Source organism: Petaurus breviceps, unplaced genomic scaffold (genome assembly GCF_028583685.1).
Source record: "Petaurus breviceps papuanus isolate PSGF00001 unplaced genomic scaffold, PetGlider_PUasm1.0 171, whole genome shotgun sequence".
Taxonomy (NCBI): domain Eukaryota; kingdom Metazoa; phylum Chordata; class Mammalia; order Diprotodontia; family Petauridae; genus Petaurus; species Petaurus breviceps.
This window is the reverse complement of record NW_027185754.1, coordinates 22,045,703-22,073,144: the sequence shown is the minus strand read 5'-3', so window position 1 is coordinate 22,073,144 and position 27,442 is coordinate 22,045,703. Positions and strand designations below refer to the sequence as shown.

Below are 27,442 nucleotides of genomic sequence, written 5' to 3'. Positions count from 1 at the left end.
GGAAGCCAACAGGCTTCTTGTAATCCATGCCAACTCCCCAAAGTAGCAATAATGCTGAATTTTGTCAAGGATCTGCCTCCATCTGGGGAATACGATGACTTTCTGGTAGTGATAGACAACCTATCCAAGACGAATTGCTCCCTTCTCCTCTATGTTGGACCTTCCTGTAAATGAGGCCTCCTGCCTGTATCTTAAATTTTTTGACTGTAGTCACCTCTTCCACATCTTCTCCAACTGGGGTTTCTCTCTCATTTCTGGACTGCACTATTCATAAACCTACAAGTGAAAATATACATTTCCATAGTATATTACCCTCATTTCAGTAGGCATACAAAGTACATGAATTACATCCTTGAGTTATGTCTAAGATAACAATACTTTCTCTCATCAAGATGATTGGTCATCTTAACTGCTCACTGTTGAATTTTATTAAAACAACAGGCTTCATTCATCCATTCAAATCATGTCATTTTATGTGATTATGCCATCCATCCCTTTCTTATATGCACTTATTCTGCATACTCTACTCCAATGGGGTCAAATTCAAATAAAAATGTGGACCACTAAACTGTACATAAGAATTCCTGAAGGCCCCATATTGCCTTATAAATCCATGTATTAACATTCCCTGTGTTCTGTTGTATTTTTATTTATTTTGTTAAATATTTCCCTATTGTATTTTAATTTGATTCCCTGTTACAGTCAGGAGTGTTGTAGGCCACCAGTTTGAAACCTTTGTTCCATAGTCCACACAGCCAGCGTCTAGCTGAGTGAGTTAGTGGCAGCTCTGACCAACTTGCAGTCTACTGTAGAAGCAACCAAAACAGACCAATGGGACACTATGTCTAGAAAGCCTTTAAGCATAAAGGATCAAGTCTGGCTATCCTTCTGGACCTTAATTACCAAAGGACCTTAACACTTCTTAGAAACTGATGGGAAGGATGATAGGTTCCTTCTCTACCACTTAGGTGGTAAACCCCTGCCACCTCGAATTATTCTCATTACATATCCATTCTGTTCCATTGGTCTTTATCGTGACAGGTTTACTTTAGCCCCAAACTATATCTGGTAACTTTCTCTACTCTCAGCAATTGTGGACAGAAAAGGGAAGTAAATAGTTCAGAAGATCCTAGACTGACACAGTCAATGTGGCCCATAACCAGTACCTAGTAGACGGGTAAAGTTAGGAGCCCAGAAAAAAAAAAAAAGCAGGAGAACATAAAACATGCATTTCCTCCTACCCCACCCAGTCTACAACCTTTGGTCCCAAAAGGCATTAATAGGATCATAGGATTTAGAATTTCAAGTAAGATTAGTTCAGTTCTCTCTTTTTATGAGGAAATGGATACCCGGAGAGAAATGATTAGTTCAAATTAATGCAATTAATAAACTTTTCAGGGAAGAATGATGTTTTGGCCCATAGCATTGCCAACATAGTGGAATGAGTGGTTATGTTGACCATGACCTTTGCACACTCTCCATTGATTTTTTTTAAGCGTTTGACTTGCATGAGCAGCCATGAAGTCTACCCAGACAGTATGTCTCTCAGAATTATGCAAGAATCTAAGACAAGTGCTACTAGACAGATCTTTTTTCATCACTCTGTTAAATATTAACATTAAGCATGATGTTCAAAGGAAATATGTATATTCACCAAAGTCTTTTTTTTACCAGTGTCATGAAAAATTCTTCATAACATCCAAATAAAGCAATAATTTCATATTGATAGCAGTGGTTTCCACATTTCCTATTTATAGATAACATTATAATAATTACATCAAATTCAAAAATGCTAAAAAAAAACCTCCCCAATGCAATCCATAATTCAAAAGAGCTCTCTCATACTATCTATGCTGGAAAAATAAGGTGGATGAGAAACAAATATTACCAGACTATAACTTATAGTTTGGTGTGCCATGCATCAGATTAGAATATTGATATATTTATCTTATGCAGACAATTAAAATGAATAATGAACTGGGCCCAGAGTTGAGCAAAATGTGGTGACCAGTTTGGATCACTTCTTTAATTATGCTAAACTATTTATTGCTCTGATCATTAATGTTAGTATTCTAATGATGCTGTCGTCTGTAAATAATGAAGTAGCATGATCTGTAAGAACCAAAACTAGACATAACCCAAAAGCAATGGAAAGACTCGATGGTGAGTGTTAGGATATAACATGTTTCAAAAAACAGCTTCTGAAATAGCACTGTAAACATCATGTAGGATTCATATGTCTAGAAAGGTTAGCCTATCACATAAAGAGAATAAAGACAAAGGATGAATGCCACAAATGGTACATCAGTACCTATGAAATAATTAAAAGGCGGCTGGATGACATTGCATGTAGAGCTTCTGAGTGGAAATCATGAAGTCCTGAGTTTGAATCCTCCCTCAAATACATCCTAGCTGTGTGATCCAGGAGAAGACCATTAGCTTCTTTTAGCCTCAGTTTCTTCATCTGTAAAATGAAAAATTCTGCCTCACAGAGTTTTTGTGAGGATTAAATAAGATAATATGTGTAAAGTGCTCTCCAAAACTTAAAACACTATGTAAATGTTAGGTGCTGTTATTATCAAAGAAGAAAGCAGCCAGCATATTTGGTAGTTCCTCTATGGAGAGTTTTGGGAAAACATGGGCAAAAACTGTCCAGACCAGGAATCCAAAAAGGTGGAGAAGGACTGAGGCAGAAGGAGAAAAATTGAAAGAGAAGGAGCAGCAGAGATACTTGAGCTGGAGGAAGAGCTCAAGGAAGTTATTAAAGACAAGGGAAAGGAAGATTGTAACAAGATAAAAAGTGCTAACTGAGAAGAGTACTGTGTGTGGAAGAGGAGACTGGAGAACATCACAAATTTGACATAGTCATATTGGAGTAGTAATGAGGATTTCAGTCATCGAGACAATTTGCTAGAGCTCAGCCTCTGTCCAAAGGATATTGGACTTAGCTTAACAATAATTTCATCCATCAAAAGGTAAAGGAACTAATGAGGGAAATTAGTATTCTGGATCCAAATCTCACCAACAGAAAGTATTAGGGGAGGGGGGAGGAAAACAAGAACTTTGTGGAGAAGTGACCACTTCTAAGAGTTTATGATAAAAGAGAGGAAAGTCAATAGTCCTTGGAATTGGCAGGTGTGATTTCAGAAATATCTTGGAAAATGGGAGAGATATCATAGGACTTGAAAAAGGCAAAGTTCAAGAACATATCATTAAGGAGATAATTTGTGAGCACCTAGAAAGGGAAGCAGTAGTCACTAAAATATAATCATAATGATGATGGTGATAGCGTTGACATACTGCTTTAAGTTTTGCAAAGCACTTTTAAAACCTGTCTCATTTAAAAACCTGTTTTCTTACAAAAAAATTTGAGAGGGGTGGCTAAGTGGCACAGTGAATAGAGCACTAGCCCTGGAGTCAGGAGGACCTGAGTTTAAATGTGGCCTCAGACACAACACAAAAACTAGCCATGTGACCTTGGGCAAGTCACTTAACCCCAATTGCCCTACCTCCCCCCCCTTCAAAAAAAAAATATTTGAGAGGTAGGTTCTATTCTTTTATAGATGAGGAAACAGACTGAGAGAGGTTACATGATTTGCCTAACTTCATAAAGCTAGTAAGTGTATGAGGCTGGATTTCCTGACTCTAGGTCCAGCACTCTATACACTGCACCACCTCACTGCCTCTAAAAGCCAACCTGGCTTCAGTAAGACCAAGTCATGCCAGACTAACCTAGTTTCTTTTTTGGCAGGGTAACCAGGATAAAGTAAGATAATATTTGCTAAGCACTTAGCACCATGTCAGGCACATAGTAGGTACTATATAAATGTTAACTATCATCATCATCATTATTACTATTTTTATTATTAAACTGGAGAGGAAGCTTGATGCAGTAGATAGAGATCCAGCCTTGGGGTCAGAAGGTCTTGAGCTTTAAATTCTACTTAACCTGGACACTGGGTAAGTCAGTTAACCTTTCAGTGTTCCCCAAATTCTCTAAGATTCTAAGTTACAGAACAATTGCTCATCTGCCTTGGTAGCAAGAATCTCCTCACCAAAATCACAGGTCAAGACTAAAAAAAAAAAATACTGGTAGATTATAGGAATACTTTAGATTGTGGCAGAGCATTTGGGTCTGCCATGCTTTGCTCATGTCTAGATGTTAATAAAGTTAGGTATACTTAGAACTAACTAAAAATATTGTATTTCAAGGATTAATCATTAATATGATGATGTCAATTTGAGAAAGATCTCTACTGAACAACATGTTACAATCTCTGCTTGGCTGTGTGGATAAAGGACATAAATAGCCTTGTGAAATTTGCAGATGACGTAAAGCTTAGGAGGATAGCTAACTTTTCAGGTGATGAAGTGTAGATTCAAACAGTCCAAAAGCATTTATGGAGTACCTACTATGTGCCAGACTCTGTGTTAAGCACTCAGGATGCAAAAAAAAAAAGACAAAACACAAACAATTGCTGTCCTCGAGTTCACAATCTAATGAGAGAGACAAGCAAACAAATATGTACAAACAAGCTATTTGCAAGATAATTAAAAAATAATTAAAAAGAGATGTCACTAGAATAAAGAGGTGTTAGAGAACTGACATCCTTGAGAAGATGGGATTTTAGTTGGGACTTAAAGGAAGTCAGTAGGTTTAGGTGAGGAAGAAGAGCTCTGAAGTCATGGAGGAAGTACAGAGAAAATGCCTGGAACTGGGAGATGGAGTGCCTTATTTATTGAACAGTGAGGAGGCCAGCGTATTAAAGAATACATGGTGGAGAGTAAAGTGTAAGAAAACCAAAAAGGTGAGAGGGGAGATTAGGTTATAAAGGGCTTTGAATCCAAATAGAGGATTTAGTTATATTATTTTGTTATTTTTGTCCTGGAGGTAATGGGAAACTGGAGTTTATTGGGAAAGGAAAGGGATATGGTGGGACCTGCTAGAACAGTCTAGAAATATGAACTTAATAGAATAATGAAATTTGATAGGAATAAATGTAGAGTACTATACTTGAGTTGAGAAAATCAACTTCATGCATACAGGATGGAAGATGTATGGCAAGACATATCACAGAATGTGAGACTTGAAAAGTATCTCAGTGGCCAATCTGGCCTACCACATGAAAGAAAGAAATCTCCACTCAACAGCCAGAACATACCTGACAAATGATCATCCATCTTCCAAAGAGGGGAAAGCTACAACCTCTTCAGGCAAGAATTCCTGCAAAAAAAGATCTAGTGATATCAGTTGATTATAATCTCAATATAAGGTCAGCATTGTTAAGTGGCAGCTAAAATTGCTATTGATATCTCACACAGTATTAAAAGAGGCACAGTTTCCAGAGCAAGGAAACTAATCGTTCCACTATAATCTGCCCCAGGAAATACCATGTGTGGAGTGACATATTCAATTCTGGATATCACATTTTAAGACAAACATAGATAAGGTGGATATATCCAGCAGAGGGCAACTAGAATGGTGAAAGCACTAGAGAACATATGCCATATTGGCATCAGATGTTATATGACAATCAAATGAAGAACTTAGGAATGCTTAGCTTAGAGGAGAGAAGATCACGTGACATGATAGTTATCTTTAGATGTTTGAAGGGTTGACATGTGGCTAGAGACCTTTAGAGTTACAGCAAGATAGATTTAGGTTTCAAGTAAGAAATATTATTTTGAATAATTAAAACTATCGAAAAGGGGAATGAATTTCCTTGGGAAGTAGTAGATTCCCTCTTGTTGGAAGTCTTCAAACAAAAGCTGGATGGTTACTTGTGGTTTTTTTATTTTTTTTTTTTTTGCTTTTTGGAGGGCAATTGGGATTAGGTGACTTGCCCAAGGTCACATGGCTAGGTTTGTGTGTGTGTGTGTGTGTGTGTGTGTGTGTGTGTTAAGTGTCTGAGGCCAGATTCGAACCTAGGTCCTCCTGACTCTAGGGCTGATGCTCTATTCACGGCATCACCTAGCCATCCCTGGATGGTTACTTGTTAAGGATGCTAGAGAAGAACTTTTTGTTCAGGTATGAACTGGAGTAGATGACTTCTGAGGCCCCTTCCAACGCTTAGATTTTTGTGATTCTGTATCACAGAACTATAGAGGGTTAGTGTCATAGATCAGTATTGACTATTGTTTTGCTGTATAAATATACTCATATATACTGGCTACAAGAGAGTTTCCTTAAGACCATACCTTGCTGCTTCCCACCCTTTTAACTCAGCTATGTTGGTGGGGTTTTGTTTTGGTTTTTTGCCTTTTGGAGGGGAAGGTAGGGCAATTGGGGTTAAGTGACTTGCCCAAGGTCACACAGCTAGTTTTTTGTGTGTGTATTAAGTGTCTGAGGCCGGATTTGAACTCAGTTCCTCCTGAATCCAGGGCTGGTGTTCTATTCACTGTGCCACCTAACTGCCACTATGTTGGTTTTCTTAAGGACCAACAGTTCTTATTTTCAAATGATTTTGATGATTAATAATGTGATTTCTACAAACTACAGGATGATGAGTTTGACATTGTTTCTGACCAGCATCTAAAATGGATTATTAATTTGGATGGTTTGTAACTTCGAAATCAAGTTAACAAGCATTTATTCAGTACCTGCTGTGTGGCAGGCACTTTGCTTAGGGCCAGAGAAATCATCATGAGCCAACATAGGTTCATTAAGAAGGAAAGCAAAAATAATTTCATTTTTTATTTTGACAGGATTACTGGGTTGATAGAGCAGAAAAATGGTGTAAATATAATGTGTCTGGATTTCAGCCAGCCATTTGAAGGATGTAGGGGAATGATCATGTATTTCAGTGAGTTGGTAGCTTCTTGAACAAGTATAATTAAACAGATTAATGTCCTTTTAGAAAGAAGGCTCTAGTAGAATGCTACAAAGCTCTTTCATTGACCTTTTTCTCTCCAACATTTTTATCAGGGACTTGGATAAAGATATAGATTATGTTGATTAAATTTATGAATGTCAGGAAGCTGGAAGAAATAGCCAATAGAGAGGGTGTCCCAAAAGTCTTAGTACACTAAAAAATATTAGTAATAATAATAACTAGTATTTCTGTACCTTCCTTTATGTGTTAGGCACTATGTTAAATACTTTACAACTATTAACTCATTTGGTCTTCACAACTGTGCACTAGGTACTACTATTTTACAATTGAGGAAACTGAATCAAATAGAGGTTTATGTGACTTGCCCAGGATCACACAGCTAGTAAGTATCTGAGACCATCTTTGAACTCAGGGTTTCCTGACTCCAGGCCGAGTACTCTCCACTGTACCACCTTACCTGCAGTAAGACCTATATAGGGATATCCTGTATTGGGTAACAAAACAGAGAGAGGTGCAAAAATAGCTCAATGGTTTGAAAGAATTAGCTAATTGGATAAGATAAAAATTAATAGGAATAGACATAGTTAGACTGAAGTTCCAAAAATTAGCTGCATAAGTATATGATGAGAGACTCTGATGATATAGGGATAGAGAGCTGGCCTCAAAATCAGGAGCACCTGAGTTCAAGTCACATGTCTGATACAAACTGGCTTCATGACCCTAGCTGGGCACAAGTCACTTAACCACTTCTTTTTCCAAGAAACTCTCTATAGTTGTAAATTATAGAAGAGGTGAAATCTGTGATGGTAAAGGGAATTTGCTCACCAAGACCTACCTATATCAATGAAATCACAGGCCCAGTAAAATACATATGTATATGTGTAGGTAGGTAGGTATGTAAATATATGTGTGTGTATTTATTTATTTGTGCATGTGTGAAAGGGGCGGAAAAAGAGAAGCTTGAAGGTTATTGTGCTCCATAATCTTTATATGATTCAGCAGTGTGACATAGCAGGCAAAAAAAAATTTAATATTAGGATCTATGAATAAAAGTTTTGTGTTTAAAAGTGGAAGCTGAGCATTCCTCTGCAATCTGCCTTGGACAGTACACATATGGAAAATTGTTTTCCTTCCAAGGTACAGCATTTTAAAGAGGGCTAGTGAAAGAAGAGCAATAGCATGAACAAGTGACTTTAAAACCATGTCATGTGTTAATCAGTTGAAGAAACTAGGAGTGTTTGTCCTGGGGAGAAGGGAAAATTTGAGGGAGAGTGAGCAGAGGCATGAAAAGTCTTTGAAGGTCAGTCATATAAGAAGAATTCTCTCTATTCTGCTTGTATCCAATGGTGGAGTTTAGAGGGACTTTAGATTTCAGCCCCAGGGCTTTACTAAGGTTCTCTTAATATTTCAGTGTCCATCTTTTCTCCTTTACTCACAGTAAATAACTAGCCTACCTCTTTTTCCAGTCATATATGTCCATAATGAATAGGCTAAAAATTCATTAATTCACTTTTCAGTCTGGATAATCTATATATAATAAATAATAAATAAAAATATACAAATAAAATAAAGATCAAAAAAGTGCAATGTCCTACTTTGCTCCCCATCCTTAAACTACTGAGCCAAATAACTGAACTACATACTCACACACATACACACACACACACGCACGCACACACACACTCAATCACTCAGCCCTGCTACAGATTCTAGGTTTAATTCTTGTGTTAAGGAGGCATATAAGAGTGATAGTCTTACTGCAAGATCCACTCTGACCTTTGTACCTGAGTTCCCTTATAACTAGGTCCCTTGCCCTGTACCTAAGTTCCGCAGGAATTGGGTTCCTACTTTTTCCCAAAATCCTCTCAGTGCTTGGATTTCCTGCCTTATACTCCACCTCTTCAGTGACTGTTTCCTGATACTGAATCTCAGTGGCCTCATGACTCCCAGTACCAGCCCACTTACCACCATCCATGCTTCACCACCTGCTTGGATGGATGCCCTGGTTTTAGACTCAGTTTGGAACTTTGTTTTTTTAACCTTTGTCTTCCATTTCCTTCTCCAGTTATCCTCTCTCCCAGGACTGATCTGTCAGTTTTGTGTCTACTTTCAGACATCATTGCATGCCCACTCCTAGAATTTTCAGATGATAAAAAGACCCCTAACCTTGCTCCCCTATTCAGAACTGCAGTCTTCAGGCAGCCTGGACCCAAGCTTTCACAACACTGCTCATGGCCAGTTGTGACCATAGGGTATCTTGTCACTTATTCCTTTGACCTTCCTGTGTAGCTGTTTCACTTCTCTTTCTCAGCAAATAAGTCAAAGGAACACAGTACAATGGAAAGCAGGTTAACTGTGGAATCAGAGAACCTGGGTTTAAATCTTGGCTCTGTCTCTATCCATGTGGCCTTGAGAAAGTCACTTAAACTCTCTGGGCCTCAATTTCCTAAAATGGGTCAAGAGAGTATTAGACTAGAAGACCTTAAAGATTCCTTCCATTGCTAAATCTATGAAACTATCAAAGTACTAGGGTTTGAATACCACATTAACATAACTAAGTCTCCATATGGCTGACCAAGTTTTCCTTAATTTCTCTGATCTGATTCTTCCTTCTTCCTCAGAAAGTACCAGGCCTAGTCTTAACCTTGTCTTCTGGAGGAACCTTACTCAACTCACTGGTTCTCAGCCTTTTAAAGTAGAGCCATGTGATAGTATTGTGTCTACCCCCTGGGTGTTACTATTCACAACATTAACATTCTCTCTGGGTAAATAACCCAGGAAGACTCAGCAACTTCATGATTTAAGGTAGCCAGCCTCCTTTTTTCCCCCAATGAAACTAACCTGTATTGAAGTGCACATATCACAATAAATAAGGGTAGGTTTGTTTCTCCCAACCTCCTAGGGACATTTAATGAAAAAAATCCTGCTAATTTAAATAGCTTCTTAGTGGGCTAGCTAGGTGACTCAGTGAATAGAGCACCAGCCCTGGAGTCAGGAGGACCTGAGTTCAAATCCAGCCTCAGACACTTGACACTTACTAGACATGTGACCTTGGGCAAGTCATTTAACCCCAATTTCCCTCTCCTCCCCCCTCCAAAAAGCAAAAAAATAAAAATAAAATAAATAGGTTCTTAGGGAATGACTCTTTCAGGTAGTAAATAGCCAAGCCAAGGGTAGATCAGCTATTATAGTATAGCAATGTGTGTGTGTTATGGAGGAAGAATTCTGTACAGTATAAGTCTATAAAGTATTATAACAATAGTCTAAAGTATAATGTGGCCTAATTTTTAACTAGAAAATCAGAGCTTATGTATTCAGATAGGTAGCATCTTTAAAGTAGTTACCCTGAAAGATTATATACTTCTTCCAATGATACTACTATTGCTGAAAACATTTTTTCAACCTTCTTTGTTTTTTATGGAGAGATACCCTAGGGTATCATATAGAGTGCTGGACCTGGAGTCAGAGAGACCTTGTTCAAATCCTATACATTCACTATCTGGGTGACCCCAAGCAAGTCACTTAAAGGCTCTTGGCCTCCCTTTCTAGTCTGTAAAATGAGGGAGGTTTTTTTTTCATTTTTGTCTTTGCATACTTAATGCCAACCCAGTGCCTGCCCATATCAGAGGCACTTAATAAATGCTTGATAAAGGAATGAATGAACACAGTCTAACCAATGTTTCACTGTGCTAAAGCTGGTCTCTTTTAGTGATGCTTGCCAGCCAGCCTATACTTTAGAAGATACCAGTGAATCAAATGCTCCTAGGTGTGAACAAACTAACAGATTTTAGATTATTCTTTTATGTAGGTCATAGACTCTCTTAAAATAAAACCTTAATTGACTGGTTAATGTAAGCGTCCTACAGCCTGGCCTTTTCCTGCCCTTTCACTCTTCTTAGACCTTACAACGTCCCTCACCTCCCCAGTGCTCTGTGCTCCAATGACACTGACCTGCTGTTGTTCCTTGCACAAGACATCCCATCTCCTGGCTTCAGACACTTTCCTTCCCCAACATCTTCTCCTCCCTGACTTCATCTCAGCTAAAGTCCCACCTTTGACAACAACAAAAACCTTTCCCAGTCCTCAATTTTAGTGTCAGTCTCTCTGAGATTTTCTCCAATTTATTGTGTTTGTATCTTGTTTGTACATAGTTGTTTACATGTTATCTCCCCCCATTAGACTGTAAGCTCCCTGAGGGCAGGGAATGTTGTTGCTTTTCTTTGCCTCCCCAGCATTTAGCACAGTGCCGGACATAATACATACTAGGCAGTTACTAAATGCTTGTTATTGTTGGTTGTTGTTATACAATTTATTACACTTAGAGAAATACATATACAAAGAATTTTTTTCTGACTGTTTCTAGAGAAGTTCAGAACCATCAGCTTACCTGAGGATCACAAAGATGTTCTGTAAGTAGTAAACAATTGTTGAGTTGTTCCTGAGGAAGCAGGGTTAGTTTATCTTACCTAGAGAGTAGGGTGTTATGTAGAATATAAGATAGTGGTACAGAGTTTTTAATGAGATAGCTGAGCCAAAATGCTACCTATTGAATTGGAGTGGTTTGCCATTTCCAGCTTTTTACTGATGAGGAAACTGAGGCAAGAAGGGTTAAGTAACTTGCCCAGGGTCACACAGTTAGTAAGTGCCTGAAGCTGACTCTCTGCCCTAATAAAGGAAGACTGTACTGGATTTCTAGTCTTTCTGCAATGTTAAAAAAAAAAAGCATTTTTGAATTTTGTTTATACCTGGATTTTTTTTTTTCAATCAGCTATCAACAAAGGAGAAAATTATAGCCTAATTTTGTATTTATAGAAGTGTCGTCTTGTGGTAATAACAAAGATGAATTTATAACCCTTGTAGTCAGCCCTTCCCCAAAATATTATAGAACAGATTTTCAAAATGATGAAATGGAAGTGGTATCTATTTTTCCACACTGTATTTCTGGAAACTGCAATCTAAAGTGAGTCATCACAGTAAAGAATCAAAGGCATGATTTGCTAATGGTCTGGAAGTGACTATATATTTGGCCATAGAAACAGTATGATAATTATGACATTCCTAATTTTTAAAAAATTTAACATCATGTAAATCATAGATATGATTTATAGGGATTCAGGAATAAGAAACAAGAGAGTGCAAAGACTTGTAAAAGGAAGGAAGGAAGGAAAAAAGGAAAAGAGAAGGGAAGGAAGAGCTTTTTATTAAAAGCTTACTTGGTGCCAGGCACTGTTCTAAGTGCTAGAGATACCAGAGCAAGAAAGCAAGTTAAGTCATTGCCCTTAAAAAACTTACAATAGGAAGTTGTTGTTTAGTCCATTAGTCATATCCAACTCTTTGTGGGGTTTGGTTTGGTTTAGTTTGGTTTTTGGCAAAGTTATTGGAGTGGTTTGCCATTTCCTTCTCTAGCTTTTTACAGATGAGGAAACCAAGGCAAGAAGGGTTAAGTAACTTGCACAAGGTTGCACAGCTAGTAAATGTCTGAAGCTGACTCTCTGCCCTAATAAAGGAAGACTATACATAAAAAAGAAGCTAAAGTTGGGAGGTGAGGAGGAAGTTGAGATGCATGATTTGCTAATGACCAAGAAATGGCATGGCATCCTAGGCCAGGCAAGGTAAGATTAAAAACTCACTTATCAGAGCTCAAGATTCCCAGGGGCAAAGTCCAAGTTCTAGCAAAAGGAGGGACAGAGGGCATGGTTTGAAAATGGTCTCATACCCATACATTATGAGTAGATTATTTTTTTTAATTTAAGTTTTATCAATACCTTTTGCTTTTATATCACTATAATTTTGGGATTTGCCCACCCCATCTCTACCCCATACCAGAACTGAAGCTTCCCTTTTAACAAAGAGAGAGACCTAGGCAAAAATAATCAGTACAATGACAGCATCTCACAATGTGCCCTGATCGTCTCTCACCTTGCAACAAAAGGAGAGTGATATGTTTGACTTTCTGGGGTCATTACTGGTTTTTCAATTACTCAAAGTTCAACTTTCTTTTAGTGTTGTTTTCATTGTATATTGTTCTCCCAGTATTGCTTATTTCAGTCTTTTGCCCTTCATAGAAGTCTTGCAATTTTTCTCCGACTTCCTCACATTTCTCTTTGTTTATTATGCAATAATTCATACTTTGTTCAAGAAGAGGCAGGAGCTAAATAAGCATGGTGAGCACCAAACAGCATAACACACACAAAAAAAGAAATTGATTATATTCTAATAAACAGGAAATGACCCATTACTGATATAAGGAACCACTTCTGAAGCAACAGCGTATAGTGAGACAATTAATTTTTTAGGAAAAATACCAAGATTGATACCAAGTTAGAAGAATAAAAATGAAAAGGTAAAGCATGTAATTGAACAACTCTAATTTGAATTTGAATGTTGATGTAAAGAAATGGAAATGGATAAGAAAACATGTCAATAGAGATTATCACAATTCCTAAGCAAGTTTAATCACTAGAAACCAACAGCCGTAATGTGGAGACTTATAGAGCCTATAAAGTCTCAGCCCAAAGATACTTGATTTCCTAGCCAACGTGTAGCAGCCAAAAGCAACACTTAGAAATCAACTTGCTTCTAATACTTTACAAGGGGAAATGGTGGAATGTTATGAGATGTATCTTCTCATAAAACTGGGAAGTCAGGGGAGGATGAAACAAGTTTGCAGAACACTTGGCAAAGGGCAAATTTAAGCCAAATCATTCTGTGAGCATTAGGTTGGCACTAGAAGAACAACTGAGGAAAAGTGGAAAAGATCTGTCAGAATTTTCCTAACAAAATCTGTTCTCCACTTGTGTCAATGGAGGCACCTCATTGGCTTTAACCTCTTAGTTCACAATGTGCAACAGAAGCAGGCAGAAATTGCAGTGAAGAAAACAGGAAGAACTGCTAAACTAGAGCATGTCATACCCAGAAGTGGCCCAGGCTGGACATGACAGAATTCTAAGAACACTGGGGTCAGTTTTCAAGATACCTGAAAGAAGAAAAAATACCAACTGCTTGGGGAAGATCACAGATTTTATTATAACTGAAAAAGTCAAAGAACAGAACATTAATAACACTCTTCTCACATGCCTACTCTTCCACCTCTATAAAATTTTTACACAGGTATTGAGGACATCCTTAATGTAAGTATGAGAGAGGAACAGGAAGGTTTCTGCAAATTATATTTTGCAGCAATCATATCTTTGCAGTTATACAATTGACTGAAAATTGAAGAGAATAAAAGATCCCATTGATCTTGTTGTTTGTTGTTGTTTTTTTTTTATTTTTTTGTTTGAATCAGTAAAGCAAAGTGTTGCCTTAACAGCTCTTTTCCAATAAGGCAGCTAGGTGGCACAGTAGATAGAACACTGGGCCCAGAGTCAGGAAGACCTGAGTTCAGATTTGACCTCAGATACTTAGTAACTGTGTGACTCTGGATGAGTCACTTAACCTCTGTCTGCCTCAGTTTCCTCATAAACTTATTAAAAATAGCACCTGCCTCCCAGTGCTTAGCATAGTGCCTGACACAAATTAGTTCTTTAAAAACTTTTTGTTCCTTCCCATCTAAGTATATGTCAAAATCATACAAAGTTCTTTGAAAGATAAAACAAGAGAGATAACTTTGATCCTCTAATTATTAATAAAGAAAAAAAAACAAATCATGGAGACAGGCACTCCAAAGGTATTTGCTACTGTCATGGAGAATGGATGTCTAGTACAGAATCCAAATGGAAGAGAGATTTCCTATAAATAGTGATGCTCCTGTCAGCCAGTGACATTATGCTAATTGCATCAAGTTCCCAGACATTGTAGAAACTGCTATAATAATTCAAAAAAGTTTGACCTAACTGTCCACATGGCTTAAAAAGGGAGGTAGAGTAGATTTTAAAAGTCTCTTGTCAAATTAAGACACACAGAGGGACAATTTGTAGAGATGGTATATGAGAGCATGTGTGTGTATACATACATGCATACATAGTTATAAATATACATTTTCAATGTATTATATGTGAAGTTTATATGTGTGAATGTGTGTGGGTATATATATATATATATATATATATATATATATATATATATATATATATGACACCAGAATATACACATGCTCTTGGGACACTGGAAATGGACAATGAATTGGGCCCAAAATTGAACAGGAAGAGAGTGTTCCTTTGGAAAATTGTGTAGTGCTTTTAATGACCTTGAGTTTCTCCCTGAAGCATCAGTATTCTTCCTATGACAGTGTATGGCTACAAGTCATATTCTCCAAAAAATTAAAGTTGCCAGTCATCCAAAAAGTAGGGAGTATTGTACTGTAAGTATAAAAAATATAATCAAAGAAATGAATGTTGGGTCAGCTAGCTGGTGCAGTGAATAGAGCACTGGGCCCTGGAGTCAGGAGGACCTGAGTTCAAATCCAGCCTTAGACACTTGACACTTAACTAGCTGTGTGAACTTGGGCAAGTCACTTAACCCCAATTCCCTTGTCTTCTCCCTTTCAAAAAAAAAAAAGAAATGAATGTCAGAAAAGGAGGTGGGCTAGGAATGTAAGTTGGGCAAGGGAAAATCATTTAAAAGCCTTGATGTCTCATTGGTATCCACACAAGGCCTCCAAGAGGAATGCCCCCAGCATGGTGAACAGACACCAAGTAGTGGATCTGGGGGAGGTCATGGAAAAGAGTCAGATGCATCAATGATTGCAGTCTGTACCACTGGAGAGAATACCTGCATCAGTGAACTTGAGAATCCATCAAAGTGTGATTAAGAAGAGGGGCTAAACCTATGATCTTATTGAAACAGGGAAGTCACAGATGAAGAAACGTCATCCGCCAATCCCAGTCAGCACTTTCTCTGCAGCTTCTAGTCTTCAAGAGTTGGCTAGAGCATTGAGAAGTTAAGTGACTGATCAAGGTTACACTAATGCCCAGGTCTTCCCTGCTCCAAAGCCACCTTTCTATCCACTGTGCCACCCTGCCTAATATGTATGATGTATAATAAAAAACATAAATTCAAGTAGAAACTCTGTAATAATTCAAAAGAATAAAACTATTTTCCAAGGCATAGAAGGTAGAGGGGATCATTAGATCACTAGATTGTTATGTAGTCTTATTCCTTTATTTTATTACAGTTAAAGAAACGAGCCCAGAGAAAGCAAAGTCAGTTGCCCCAAGGTCATGTGCCATTTAGTGCCAAAACTGAAACCAGACCCCAGATCTGCCCAGTGTTCTTTCATATTACACCAAGGCCTTCTTTAGAAAAGACCTCCAAGTTCATTGTACTTTGCACAATGATTACAAAAGGGGCCCCAGTTCAGCACACAAAAAAAATTCTTCTGTATCAAAAATTTGGCCTATCTAAAACTTAATATGCTAACTGGATTAAATAGTAGCACTAATAATATCTTACACTTTGAAGGTCTTTTGGGAAATGACTTTTATATAGCTCTTTCAAGAAGCTGTAGGGGGAACTTTGAACTATTAACTTCCTTTTCTCTTGAAAAATGTATAACAAGCTGATATGTTTATTATTATTATCATCTTTCTATTTTCTTCAAAGAAAGAGCCATGAGAATATCTCTAAGAACATATTAGTTTTAAGGTGTTAGCAAGAACATCTTTGTCTTTTCTCTCACATTCCATCAAAAAAACAAAACAACCCCACCAGTAACATCAAAGTGTGAGTACAAACTAAAGATGAGGTGGATTTATCAGTAATATACAGGTAATGGAAATACTTCAGATACTACTGTTAAGCCAGAACATCTGATTACCATGAAGAGAAGTCAGATAACTATTTGCTGGAGGGTGAGAGAACCTTTTGGCAGAAAGCCTTTGATACAATAGAGGAGGTCACAACTGTATACCCTTCATTCCACATTTTGGGAAAAGAGACAAATGACACAAAAGCAAAGTGTCAAAGGAACATTTTGAAGAAAGAAAATTTTGTGTGTGTATGCATATATGTATACATTTACACATTTTATGTATCTATGTTATAAATAAAAATATATTTCCATATTCAACCCAGCTGGGAGTTTGATCTGAGAAGGCTTACTCCCTCCTTCTCAGCTTGCTTCCAAGCTAGAGTTAATTGGGTAACAAATGAAATCACTGTTTGTGGAGTGAAAGAAGAGATCCTTTATTGGCGATTCTCTGGATAAGTGGGTGTGCATGTTACCTCATGGGACCCCGCAGAAGCAGAACAAAGGTTATATAGACGCACCTCTGTTAAAATCATTGGTCCCAACATCCCCTTTCCTGAATTGCCCCTCACCTGAATGGTTCTTTTTCCCCCCGCCAATATAACCCATGGTCAGACAATGAGGCTCTACTTCTATACCAAGAGTGTCACTTTGAACTCCAACCAGTTTGAGCCAGCTTGGTCTGGGACCCCCTTACAGATTTATTTCTGCTGTATGATTAGATAGAATGCTCTGCTCTTTTCTCCCTCATCTTGACCTAGGTCTTTCCACACATCCTGTGCAGGATCTGTTTCCAAAGCACCCATTGTTCCTAGAGAATCTGTGGAAACCAAACTATCAGCATATCTCTCATTTATATGTTTATATGTATAAATATTGAGAATAACAACCTTTTATTGATGACTCAGTGTCATCATGAATATGAGTTATATAATAACACTATAGATATACATGTGTTTCCCCATCAACAGGATAATTTTTTCTACCCACAGCAACTCATGAAGATCATCTCCTAAGGTATAGAAGAGTTTTAATCTATGTTAATGGAAGGAATAATACCCACAGTGAAGTCATGAATCTTTGAAGGTTATTGAGGGTGGGGTGAGACTATTTATCCTAACAGGAGAAAACTACATAATACATTTTAGAATGTTTTCTACTTATATCACTACAATTATTTTTAATTTGAGTGTTTAAGGAATTAATGTTTGACAAATTTAAGTCACATGAAACAATTCATTTCTAGATGATGCTAGAGAAATATGACATTACTACATTGTATCTTTTTAAACACAAACACAACTGCTTCAAGCTGTGAAGAATATGTATTAAGATTATATTAGACAATTTTAAAAAGTTTTTTTATAGAAAATGGAATTTTCCTGCTTAGAGATTTAAACACATAATACAGTTGCTTTTGACCCAAGGCCATTGCATACAAATTAGGGAACATTAGCTACTGTATATGGTAGCGAGCTACCTGTGATAGTTTTGAGGAGCAGCGTTTCCTCTTATTTTTTCTGTTTCTTTACTCAACCTCATTTAAAAAAAAAAAGAATCATAGGAGACCTACTGTATTACCCATTTCAAATTGAAGAATAAACAAGCCTCTTGGAGGCGGAGCCAAAAAAACAGGACCTCTGTGCAGCTCTTGCTGCCACCACCTCCAATACATGTAAAAAAATGACTCTAAACAAATCTTAGAGCTACAGAACCCACAAAATGACAGAGAGAAACAAATCTCCTGATGAAGGCAGCCGCAGATCTACAGGAAGGCTCTATCACACCAGGCTGGGAGCCAAGCACAGTCCCCCATGAGCCACAGTTCTGGCCCCAGGGCAGTCCTGATCAGTGGTAGCCAGAGCAGACTTCAGAAGAGTGAATCACCAGCAGCTATGGTGTTTTCCAGACTTCTCAACCCATAAATGCCAAAGATAAAGTAAAAGGTCAGTGTGGAATTCTGTTGGAACAGGGGGGACAGAAGAGTGCAGTCTGGCCCCTAACCCCTGGGGCAAAAGGTGGTAGAGGCACCTTGGAGGCTGCAGCTGCTGCCTCATGGCTGCTTCCAGAGCTCCTGTCCTACAGATTGTAGGGGGACCAAGTGACCATTCAGAGGGTAATTGCTCTTGCTTTAACCTGCTTGGATCTGGATCGCTGTCTTGGGTAGAGGTCCTGGGATGTGTGACCAGTTTGTCAGAGCATGTGGAGGCTTCAGAGAGGTTACCCAACTAATAGCTCCAGCCTCTGTGAAAACCCCAGAGATTTGGGACAAAGGTCTCCTCTCTGGAAGCAGAGTTCTACTGTGACAAAAAGCTCAAAAGTCAAGTAATTGAGTGGCAACATGAGCAAGCAAAGGAAGCAAAGCAAGCAGAGCAATCCAAATTTACACACCTATTTTGGGGACAAAAAGGATCAAAGCATGGAACAGGAGGAAGACAATGAAGTCAGAACTTCTATACCAAAAGCTCCCAAGAAAAATATGAATTGGTTAGAGGCCATAGAGAAGCTCAAGAAGGATTTTGAAAATCAAGTAAGAGAAGTGGAGGAAAAATTGGGAAAAGAAATGAGAATGATGCAAGAAAATCATGAAAAGAGAGTCAACAACCTGACTGAAAAAATAACACCTTAAAAAATAGACTAACTCAAATGGCAAAAGAGGCCCAAAAAGCCAATGAGGTGAAGGATGCCTTAAAAACCTGAATCTGCCAGATGGAAAAAGAATTTCAATAGCTCACTGAAGAGAATAATTCCTTCAGAATTAGACTGGAGCAAATGGAAGCTAATGACTTTATGAGAAATCAAGATGCTGTTAAACATATCCAAACAAATTAAAAAATAGAAGGCAATGTGAAATATCTCGTTGGAAAAACCACTGACCTGAAAAAAGATCCAGGAGAGATAACTTTAAAATTATTGGACTACCTGAAAGCCATGATCAAACAAAGAACCTAGAAATCATCCTTCAAGAAATTCTCAAGGAAAATTGCCCTAATGTTTTAGAACCAGAGGGCAAAATAGAAATTGAAAGAATTCACTGATCACCTCCTGAAAAAGATTCCAAAAAGAAAACTCCTAGGAATATTATAGCCAACTTCCAGAGTTCCCAGGTCAAGGAGAAAATATTACAAGCAGCCAGGAAGAAACAGTTCGAGTATTGTGGAAACACAATCAGGATAACACAAGACAGAGCAGTTTCTACATTAAGGGATCAAAGGGCTTAGAATATGATATTCCGGAGATCAAAGGAGCTAGGATTAAAACCAAGAATCACCTACCCAGCAAAACTGAGTATAATGCTTCAGGGAAAAAATATGGTCATTCAGTGAAATAGAGGACCTTCAAGCATTTTTGATGAAAAAACCTGAGCTGAACAGAAAATTTGACTTTCAAATACAAGAAGCATGAGAAGGTAAACAGGAAAAAGAAATTATAAGGAACTTATTAAAGTTGAACTCTTTATGTTCCTACATGGAAAAATGATAATTTTAACTTATAAGACTTTTCTCAGTATGAGGATAGTTGAAGGGATATATGTGTGTGTATACACACATACATATATATGTGTATATATGTATAGGAGAGTGTATGTGTGTATAAATATATATGTGAGTGAGTGTGGGCATATGTATATACATGTATACATAGACTGAGGGTACAGGATAAGTTGATTATGAAGGGATGATATATAAAAAAATAAAATTAAGAGGTGAGAGAAAAATATATTGGGAGGAGAAAGGGAGAGATAGATTAGGTTACATTATCTCATAAAAAGAGGCAAGAGAAACTTGTTACAGTGGAGGGGAAGAGCAGGAAGGTGAAAGGGAATGGGTCAACCTTACTCTCATTGAATTTGCCTTAAGGAGGGAACAACGTACACACTCAATGGGGTATCTTACCATATGAGAAAATAGGGGGGAAGGGGATAAAAGGGGAGATAACAGAAGTATCTGGGGGGAAGTGAAAACTCAGAACTTCCCTCACCCTTCCCCCACCCCTTCTTCTGCTGTTAATCAGCAGCAAACCCTTTCAGGAGGCTTTCAGATTTCCTGCCTCTGTGGGCCCCTCCTCCTGGTCAGTAGGGGTTGTCGGGGACAGCCTGAGCTCACTCTTCCCCATTGCTTTGGGACCCTTCCCCCCTTTTCCTTGCTGTCAATCAGCATCCTTGTTCTTTGTAAGCCATAGTGGGCGGGTTCCTCTGTTGTTTAACATTGGGGAAGATATTTATGCCAAGACTTGAGCCCACCTCTCAGCCAATGGGAGAAGGGATAGCCGGGGAAGGGGTTTGAATACATTAGGGTATAAATTCTTATTCTGCCTTTTCTAACGTGTCTCTTCCTCATGATCAGTCATGGGGAAGACCGCCCTCTTCACCCAGGGAAAGAAAATAAATTCTTGTTCTTATCCTAAGAGATCTCTGTGTTCTTGATTAAATTTTGGATGAGGTTTTTCATCGCAAACAGAAGGGAGAGCAGATTAGGGGAGAGGGTAGTTAGAAGCAAACACTTTTGAAAAGGGACAGGGTCAAAGAAGAAAATAGAATAAGTTGGGGGCTTAGCGAAATAAGGATAGGATGGAGGAAGTTATAGTTAGTCTTCCACAATATAACTGCTATGGAAATGTTTTGTGTAACTACACATGTAGAACCTATATTGAATTGCTTATCTTCCCAGTGGGGGTGGGTGAGGAGGAAAGAAGGGAAAAAATATGGACTTCAAAGTTTTAAAAACAAATGTTAAAAAAATTGCTTTTTACATGCAACTGGGAAATAAGATATACAGGCACTGGGGTGTAGAAATCCATCTTGCCCTACTAGAAAGTGAGGAGGGAGGATATAAGAGAGAACAGATTGGGAGAAGGGGTACAGTAGGTTCACAATTTTGGGTAGGGGTAGGGGAAAGATGGGGAGAAAAATTTGCAACTCAAAATCTTGTGGAAATGAATGTTGAAAACTAAAAATAAATAAATAAATTGGGAAAAAAAAAACAAGCCTCTTTGGGTTGTTAAGACGAATGTGAATCATTTGGCCATATGAGTGTGGCATAGTCAAGAAGATAAATGTTTATTAATTGGAGCTAAAATTGTCCAAAGTACTTCACTAATTCCAAAGATTTGTGATTTTGTTGGCATGGACATTCCCAGTAATGATACTGATTGTAACCCCTCCATACTCCACACTCCTAGGTGGTCTTTCCAAGGTCCTATGACTCAAAAATTACATTTTCTTAGTGGCCAGCCCTCTGGTGAAAGAGATTCTCAAATACCATATCCAGAAGCCACTTGTTCACTAAAAGAAATGAAGGCATACTCAACTTTGCTTAAGAAAAATGATAAAGATCTATTTTTTAATGTACAATAATATGCTGGTTTCCATCTTAACCATGACAGAACTTTAAAAGTATAATAGATAACATGAACTAATTCACATTTAAGCAGTATTCTTGTGCCTTTTTCCAAGTGGGCACCTCTTCCATTAAAATAACTGTAATGATATTTTCCATTTAGGGTACATTTCTTCTGAATGATCTTCCTAAGTCTTTGGGACCTTATGGTTCGGTCTTGCTTGTGTTGTCTTTATCTAGGGAATTTCAAGAAATAAGCCATGATGGGCTCATTATAAAAAGTTATAAAGTTTGCAATTTTATTTAATGCCACTGGTCATAATGTTGCCTTTTTAAAAATAAGCATTTTTTTCTTCTGTTGCAGATAGCTGCAATTATAAAAAGGTGTGTCCTTTTAATGGTGGTTCTCCTTTGATCCAACCCTCAGCATCAGATTTCCACTTTAGTTGGAACCAGGTTCCCTATGCTGTTGGTAAGAAAAAGACTGCATCACAGTGAGATCTTTGGAGTATTTCTAAATGTTTTAATATCATATACAACTCACTTATTGGCTTAGTGATTATATGACCCCCCCAAAAAACGATGAGAAGGGAAACCAGGAATTCTTTCAATGGAGCCTATCCTAAAGGCCTTCTCATTTGTTAATCCTCTCCTTCATTTGGCCTCAGTTCCTCCTAGCTGCCACATCATTTGAGCATCTGGAGAAATGTGTATATTTTAAGTAATTTTCCTCACTTGTTAATCATTCAAGCTATTTAACCTCTGCTAATCTATAAAACCAGGAGGTTGTACTGGAGGTCCTTTCAGCTATAAAATTCTGTGGTTTAATTCAATTCAATTCAGTAGCCACTTATTAAGTACCCATTGTGTGCAGAACACTATTAAACACTGGAGGAAATACAGTTAGAAAATATAGTATCTGCCTTCATGGTATTTACAATCTAATGGGGATGTGACAAATAATTTATAGTATAAATTCAGAAAGGTAAGAGCTGGTTGATTGGGGGGTCAGGGATGGCTTCAGTAGGAGGAACATTTGAATTGGGCTTTAAAGAGTGTATAATAATTCAACAGGCAGAGGGAGAAGGCCATTCCAGTGATAGAGAACAGCATTAGCGAAAACACCTACACAGGAAAGCACAGGACGTGTCTGGGGGACAGTAAATAGCCCAGTGTGGCTCCAGAATAGAAGGGGTAGATATTATGGAAAACCTTAAACCTTAAGTACTAGACAAAGGAATTGAATCTTTTTCCTAAGTGGAGGCGAATGTTTCCTCTCATCACTTTAGATCTAGGTTTTCCAGAATTTCTGAATTTAGAGTAGCCTGCCCCTAGGTGGTCCACAACAAGGCTTGTATTTCAGTTCAAGATCCACATAAGAAAGAACTATGAATTTTCTACTTAATTTTATCCCACAAAAATAGAGCTCTTTATTAAAACATCACAAAAAGCTATTATGGCCAAGGTTGAAATTGAAGAGAAAGGGATGAAGGTTGAAACTGGAAAGCAAGAGATCAATCCAATGATGCTATAAAGCAGTGCTGTCAAACTCAGATAGAAACAGGGGCCTTTAAACCGTACATAAAGATCCTTGTGAGCTACATGTTGAGGTACAATACCCCATAGTAACATTATCTATGTTCTGTTGTATTTTTATTTATTTTGTTAAGTATTTCTCAGTTACATTTTGAGCTGGTTTCAGCAGCACTCTGGAAGGTACAGGCCTGTGTGTTGACACCTCTGCTGTAAAGGGCTTTTGGCATGATTGGTGACAGATTGGATACAAGAGATGAAAGAAAAAAAGAAATTTAAAGTAGCGATAAAGCTTCAAGCCTGAGTAAGAGAATGTTGTTGTTGGGGTGGAAGGGAGAGTTCATTTAAGGAGGATAAATTCTGGTACAGATCTGGTGAGTTTGAAATAAAGCAGAATACCCTAAAGCCAGGTGCAGAGTGAAGCCGAGGCAAGAGGCTGGTACCAACGCTGGACATCGGAAAAGTGATAGCCAGTCATGAAAATGAGTACTCGCTCAAGGGAGGGAGGGAGGGAGAGAGCGACCCTAAATAGAAGAGACAAGGACAATTGGAGGATGGAAGCAATGGGAACAGAGGAGTGTTAAGAGGCATAGAGGGAGAACCAGAAGGAAAGGTCTGGAAGGAAAAAGTGGTCAGCAGTGGTAAATGCTGTAAAGTCATCTAGGAAAATGAGAACAGAGAAAAGGCTTGGAGTGTTTGGAGAGAGTAGAGTCAGCGGTGATCCTCAAGGAAGTCAGATTGCAGATCATGGTGAATGGATGGTGAAGAAAAGGAAATCATGAATGGAAATTCATTCAGGCAACTAACGGAGGAAGAAAAATGGAGGTAGGCCAGAGGGACCAGGATGGATGAGAGAAGGCAAGTTGAATACTTGAAGATAAAGAGGACCTTTTCATGCCTGACACAGAAAGTGTCACTGGTTTAAGAAAATAATAGTCAAGGAAAAAGTGAAGAAGACTTTGGAAAAAGATGGTGGTCTAAGCATAGTGTTCAATTTTAGGGATAATAGGGAGAAACTGGTAAGTATGCCAGAGGTCAAAGCCAGAAATCTAGGAGATAACAGAGATAGGGAGCTAGAGTGGCAAATGTTATCTGATGAGACTGAGAGCAAGAGTTCCAAGGTGGATGGAGGAGAAGGGAAGGGAAGGGAAGGGAGGACATGTTTATCTGAACAACCATTTGCTTCAAACAAAGAATTAGCTCAGGGCAGCATCATTTTATTTTGGTAGTGCTAGCCACACACTCAATACAACACAGTTGTATTATTTTAGGGGGAGTCAATAGAGAATAAGAAATTAAAGATGCTAGAGATAGTACGTAAGAGAACAAAGTCCCTCAAGAGTCAGGAAGGAATATGATGAAGAGAACAGGTGGGAAGGTAAAAGAAATAGGGTTCCTGTTCATTTTTCTCTTGGAGATATTCAGTATCTGTCCTATGGGCATTCATGTAGGCCATCCCCCATTTTTGAAATACACTCCAATCACAGCCCCATCTGTTGAAATTCCTATCTTCCTTCAAAGCCCATCTCAAATATGTCCTCCTCCATGAAGTCCTGTCTGCTCTCCCCAGCTGACATTCATTTTTCCCTCCTTACATTTTCCTAGACCCCTTATCCCTATCATATTCTTCTTTGTGTCATACTTATCAATATATGTTAGATTATAATCTAATTATGTCCTTCTTTATCTCAATAGCCCCATGAGAAATATAGGGCCTGACACATAGTTGAAACTTTGTAGATGTTTGTTGAATTGAATATTAATTGTTCTGCATCTGATAAACAATTGTCTTGTGCCACCTCCTAAACAACTGTATTCCTGGCGGGTAAATAATCCTTATCTATAACAGAAATCACACTAGAAATTATATCATTCTTCATCATAGTGAAACCAATGTATCTGTAACTCACACCTATGGTGTTCTTGCAGTGTGTGCTTTTCCATACATTCTGGCCTTTACTACTGATTCCATTGAGATCCGCTTAGTGGTGAATGGAAACTTGGTCCATACAGCTGTTGTGCCTCAACTTCAGCTCGTGGCTTCAAGGGTAAGTAGAAATGGGGCCTATGTCTAAAAGGCTTCAATACAACGTACTTGTGATATTCCATACATGAATTGCCAGACAAAACAGGAGGAACCAAGCTACTTAGAATAAAATGTTTATCATTATACTCCTATGGTCAAGTTGGAATGTATATTAAAAGCAGAATTTAAAATCAACACATATATTAAAATTTAAGAAAAGAGGGAAAAGTTCAAATAATAAAGTCTGTTGTTTGGGTACTTAAATGTTGAGGTTTAGGTTTTAGGGGTTTAGGAGTGCTCGGGACCCAAAATACTGACACACCAGGTCCTGCTGAATGGATTTGACTCAAGCCTTCTTTCAGGCAAAGAAAAGCAAAATTGATTAAAGATTCCCCATAGTGGGTAGGCTCTTAGAGAACTTAAGCATTTGTGATGCTTATATTGACACGCGGGTCAGAATGAATCTCAACTAGATTGAATCTGAACCCCTTCATGGAGGCAAGATGGATCTTATATACAGAAAGACTGGGAGGGATCTACAGGTGATCCAGGAGTCTGGGGTGATGAGAGGAAAGGTCAGGGAGGATCCTGATGAAACTGGGGTGACTAGAGGTCAGATTCTCAGCAACCAAGAGAGTGGAATTTTGATGGGATCAAGAGTGGGAAACACCCAGAGGCAATCTGGAGATAATAGACTAGGACTAGGCTAGGTTAAGGGTACAGATTTGGGCATGAAAAAGTCAGATTAAGTGGGAAAATTCAAGAGAATTCAAGGTTGGGGTTTCCCAGGGCCTGTACCCCATCATAAAGAACAGGAGTCCCTGGGTGATCCCTGTGCCCACAGAGGGCAGAGCAGTATATTAGATGTTCCAGGTGACATAAAAGAAATAGAAGAGACAGTCCCTACAGTCTAGCTATATGTTGGTGCTGAGGTGGTTTGATCAAAACAAACTAGGGGATTCAGACCAGGCTGTCCTTATGGGATAGCTACATTTTGAGATTTTTCATGGACCAGTACTTATTCTTACAGCCTTACACTTTTAGAAACCTGATGATGCTATCAGTTCACCCAGAGGTGATGAGATTTTAGGGAATCTATTTATTGTCACCAAATAATACAGGTTTGTAAACCATAATGCCAGCTTGTTAGCCAACAGTGGGAGCTGTGTACCTGAATGTGTCCAGTCCATAATTTGATTTCCTGTATGGACCTACCCCAAGTATAGAATTAGAACCAAAGGAATGAGGAGTTTTTAGAACTATTTCCATTAAGTTTAAAGATTTGCCCTTCCCCAGGCTATCTAAATAAGCATTGAAGAACCAGAGCACTTTCTTTCCTGAAGAATAGGGAAAATACTTTCAAATTCCTTCCTCTTCAGCGCTCCTTTTTCAGTATTCTTTATCAGTAACTTTAAGTTTCTGTTCCCACAACAGTACATACAATTCTGCTTTACATGGGAATTAACCAAATTTTAAATGGGCATCCCTGATAATATTTGTAGATTTTCCCTGATTTTGTAAACCACATTTACAAGCCATCTCTTAGGGTAGGTTTTTTTTCCTGTGACAGTTTCCACATATGGTTGATACCATAATATAAAGATATGAATATTTGTAATCCCAATCATAATGACTCTTCCTAACCTTATCTCCAGATTCTAGACTCCCTCTGTAGAGCCTTCAGCCCTCTGTATAGTGACTATAGCACACGAAAAAACAAACAAACCAACAAACCTAGAGAACAGAGCTAATTATGTGACATTGTCATACAGAAGTTCTATCGAGATACAGTCTAAGAAAACTAATATCATGGGCTATAGAGACACTCAAGAAAATAGTGTGAAGAAGATGTGATTTGAGTTTCCAGGTCTTAAACATATCTAGATAACAACAATAACAGTAATAGCTAGCATTTATATAGCACTTTAGGTTTTGTAAAGCTTTGTGTGGGTTATTCTATTTCATCCTCATCACAAAATTATTACCTACATTTTACAGATGAGAAAACTGAAATTGGGAAATG

At 38.2% G+C, this 27,442-nt stretch overlaps 1 protein-coding gene across 3 annotated transcripts in view; it reads left to right on the top strand.

Annotated features, from left to right (window-relative positions):
• The window catches only part of GARNL3 (GTPase activating Rap/RanGAP domain like 3), a 214,321-nt gene that overhangs the window by 161,013 nt on the left and 25,866 nt on the right, over positions 1 to 27,442 (top strand). For all 3 annotated transcript variants that reach the window (XM_069082702.1, XM_069082703.1, XM_069082701.1), the window contains 2 exons: positions 22,225 to 22,332; positions 25,323 to 25,441. In XM_069082702.1, the coding sequence (XP_068938803.1) occupies positions 22,225 to 22,332; positions 25,323 to 25,441 (227 nt within the window). The remainder of the gene's footprint in view (positions 1 to 22,224; positions 22,333 to 25,322; positions 25,442 to 27,442) is intronic.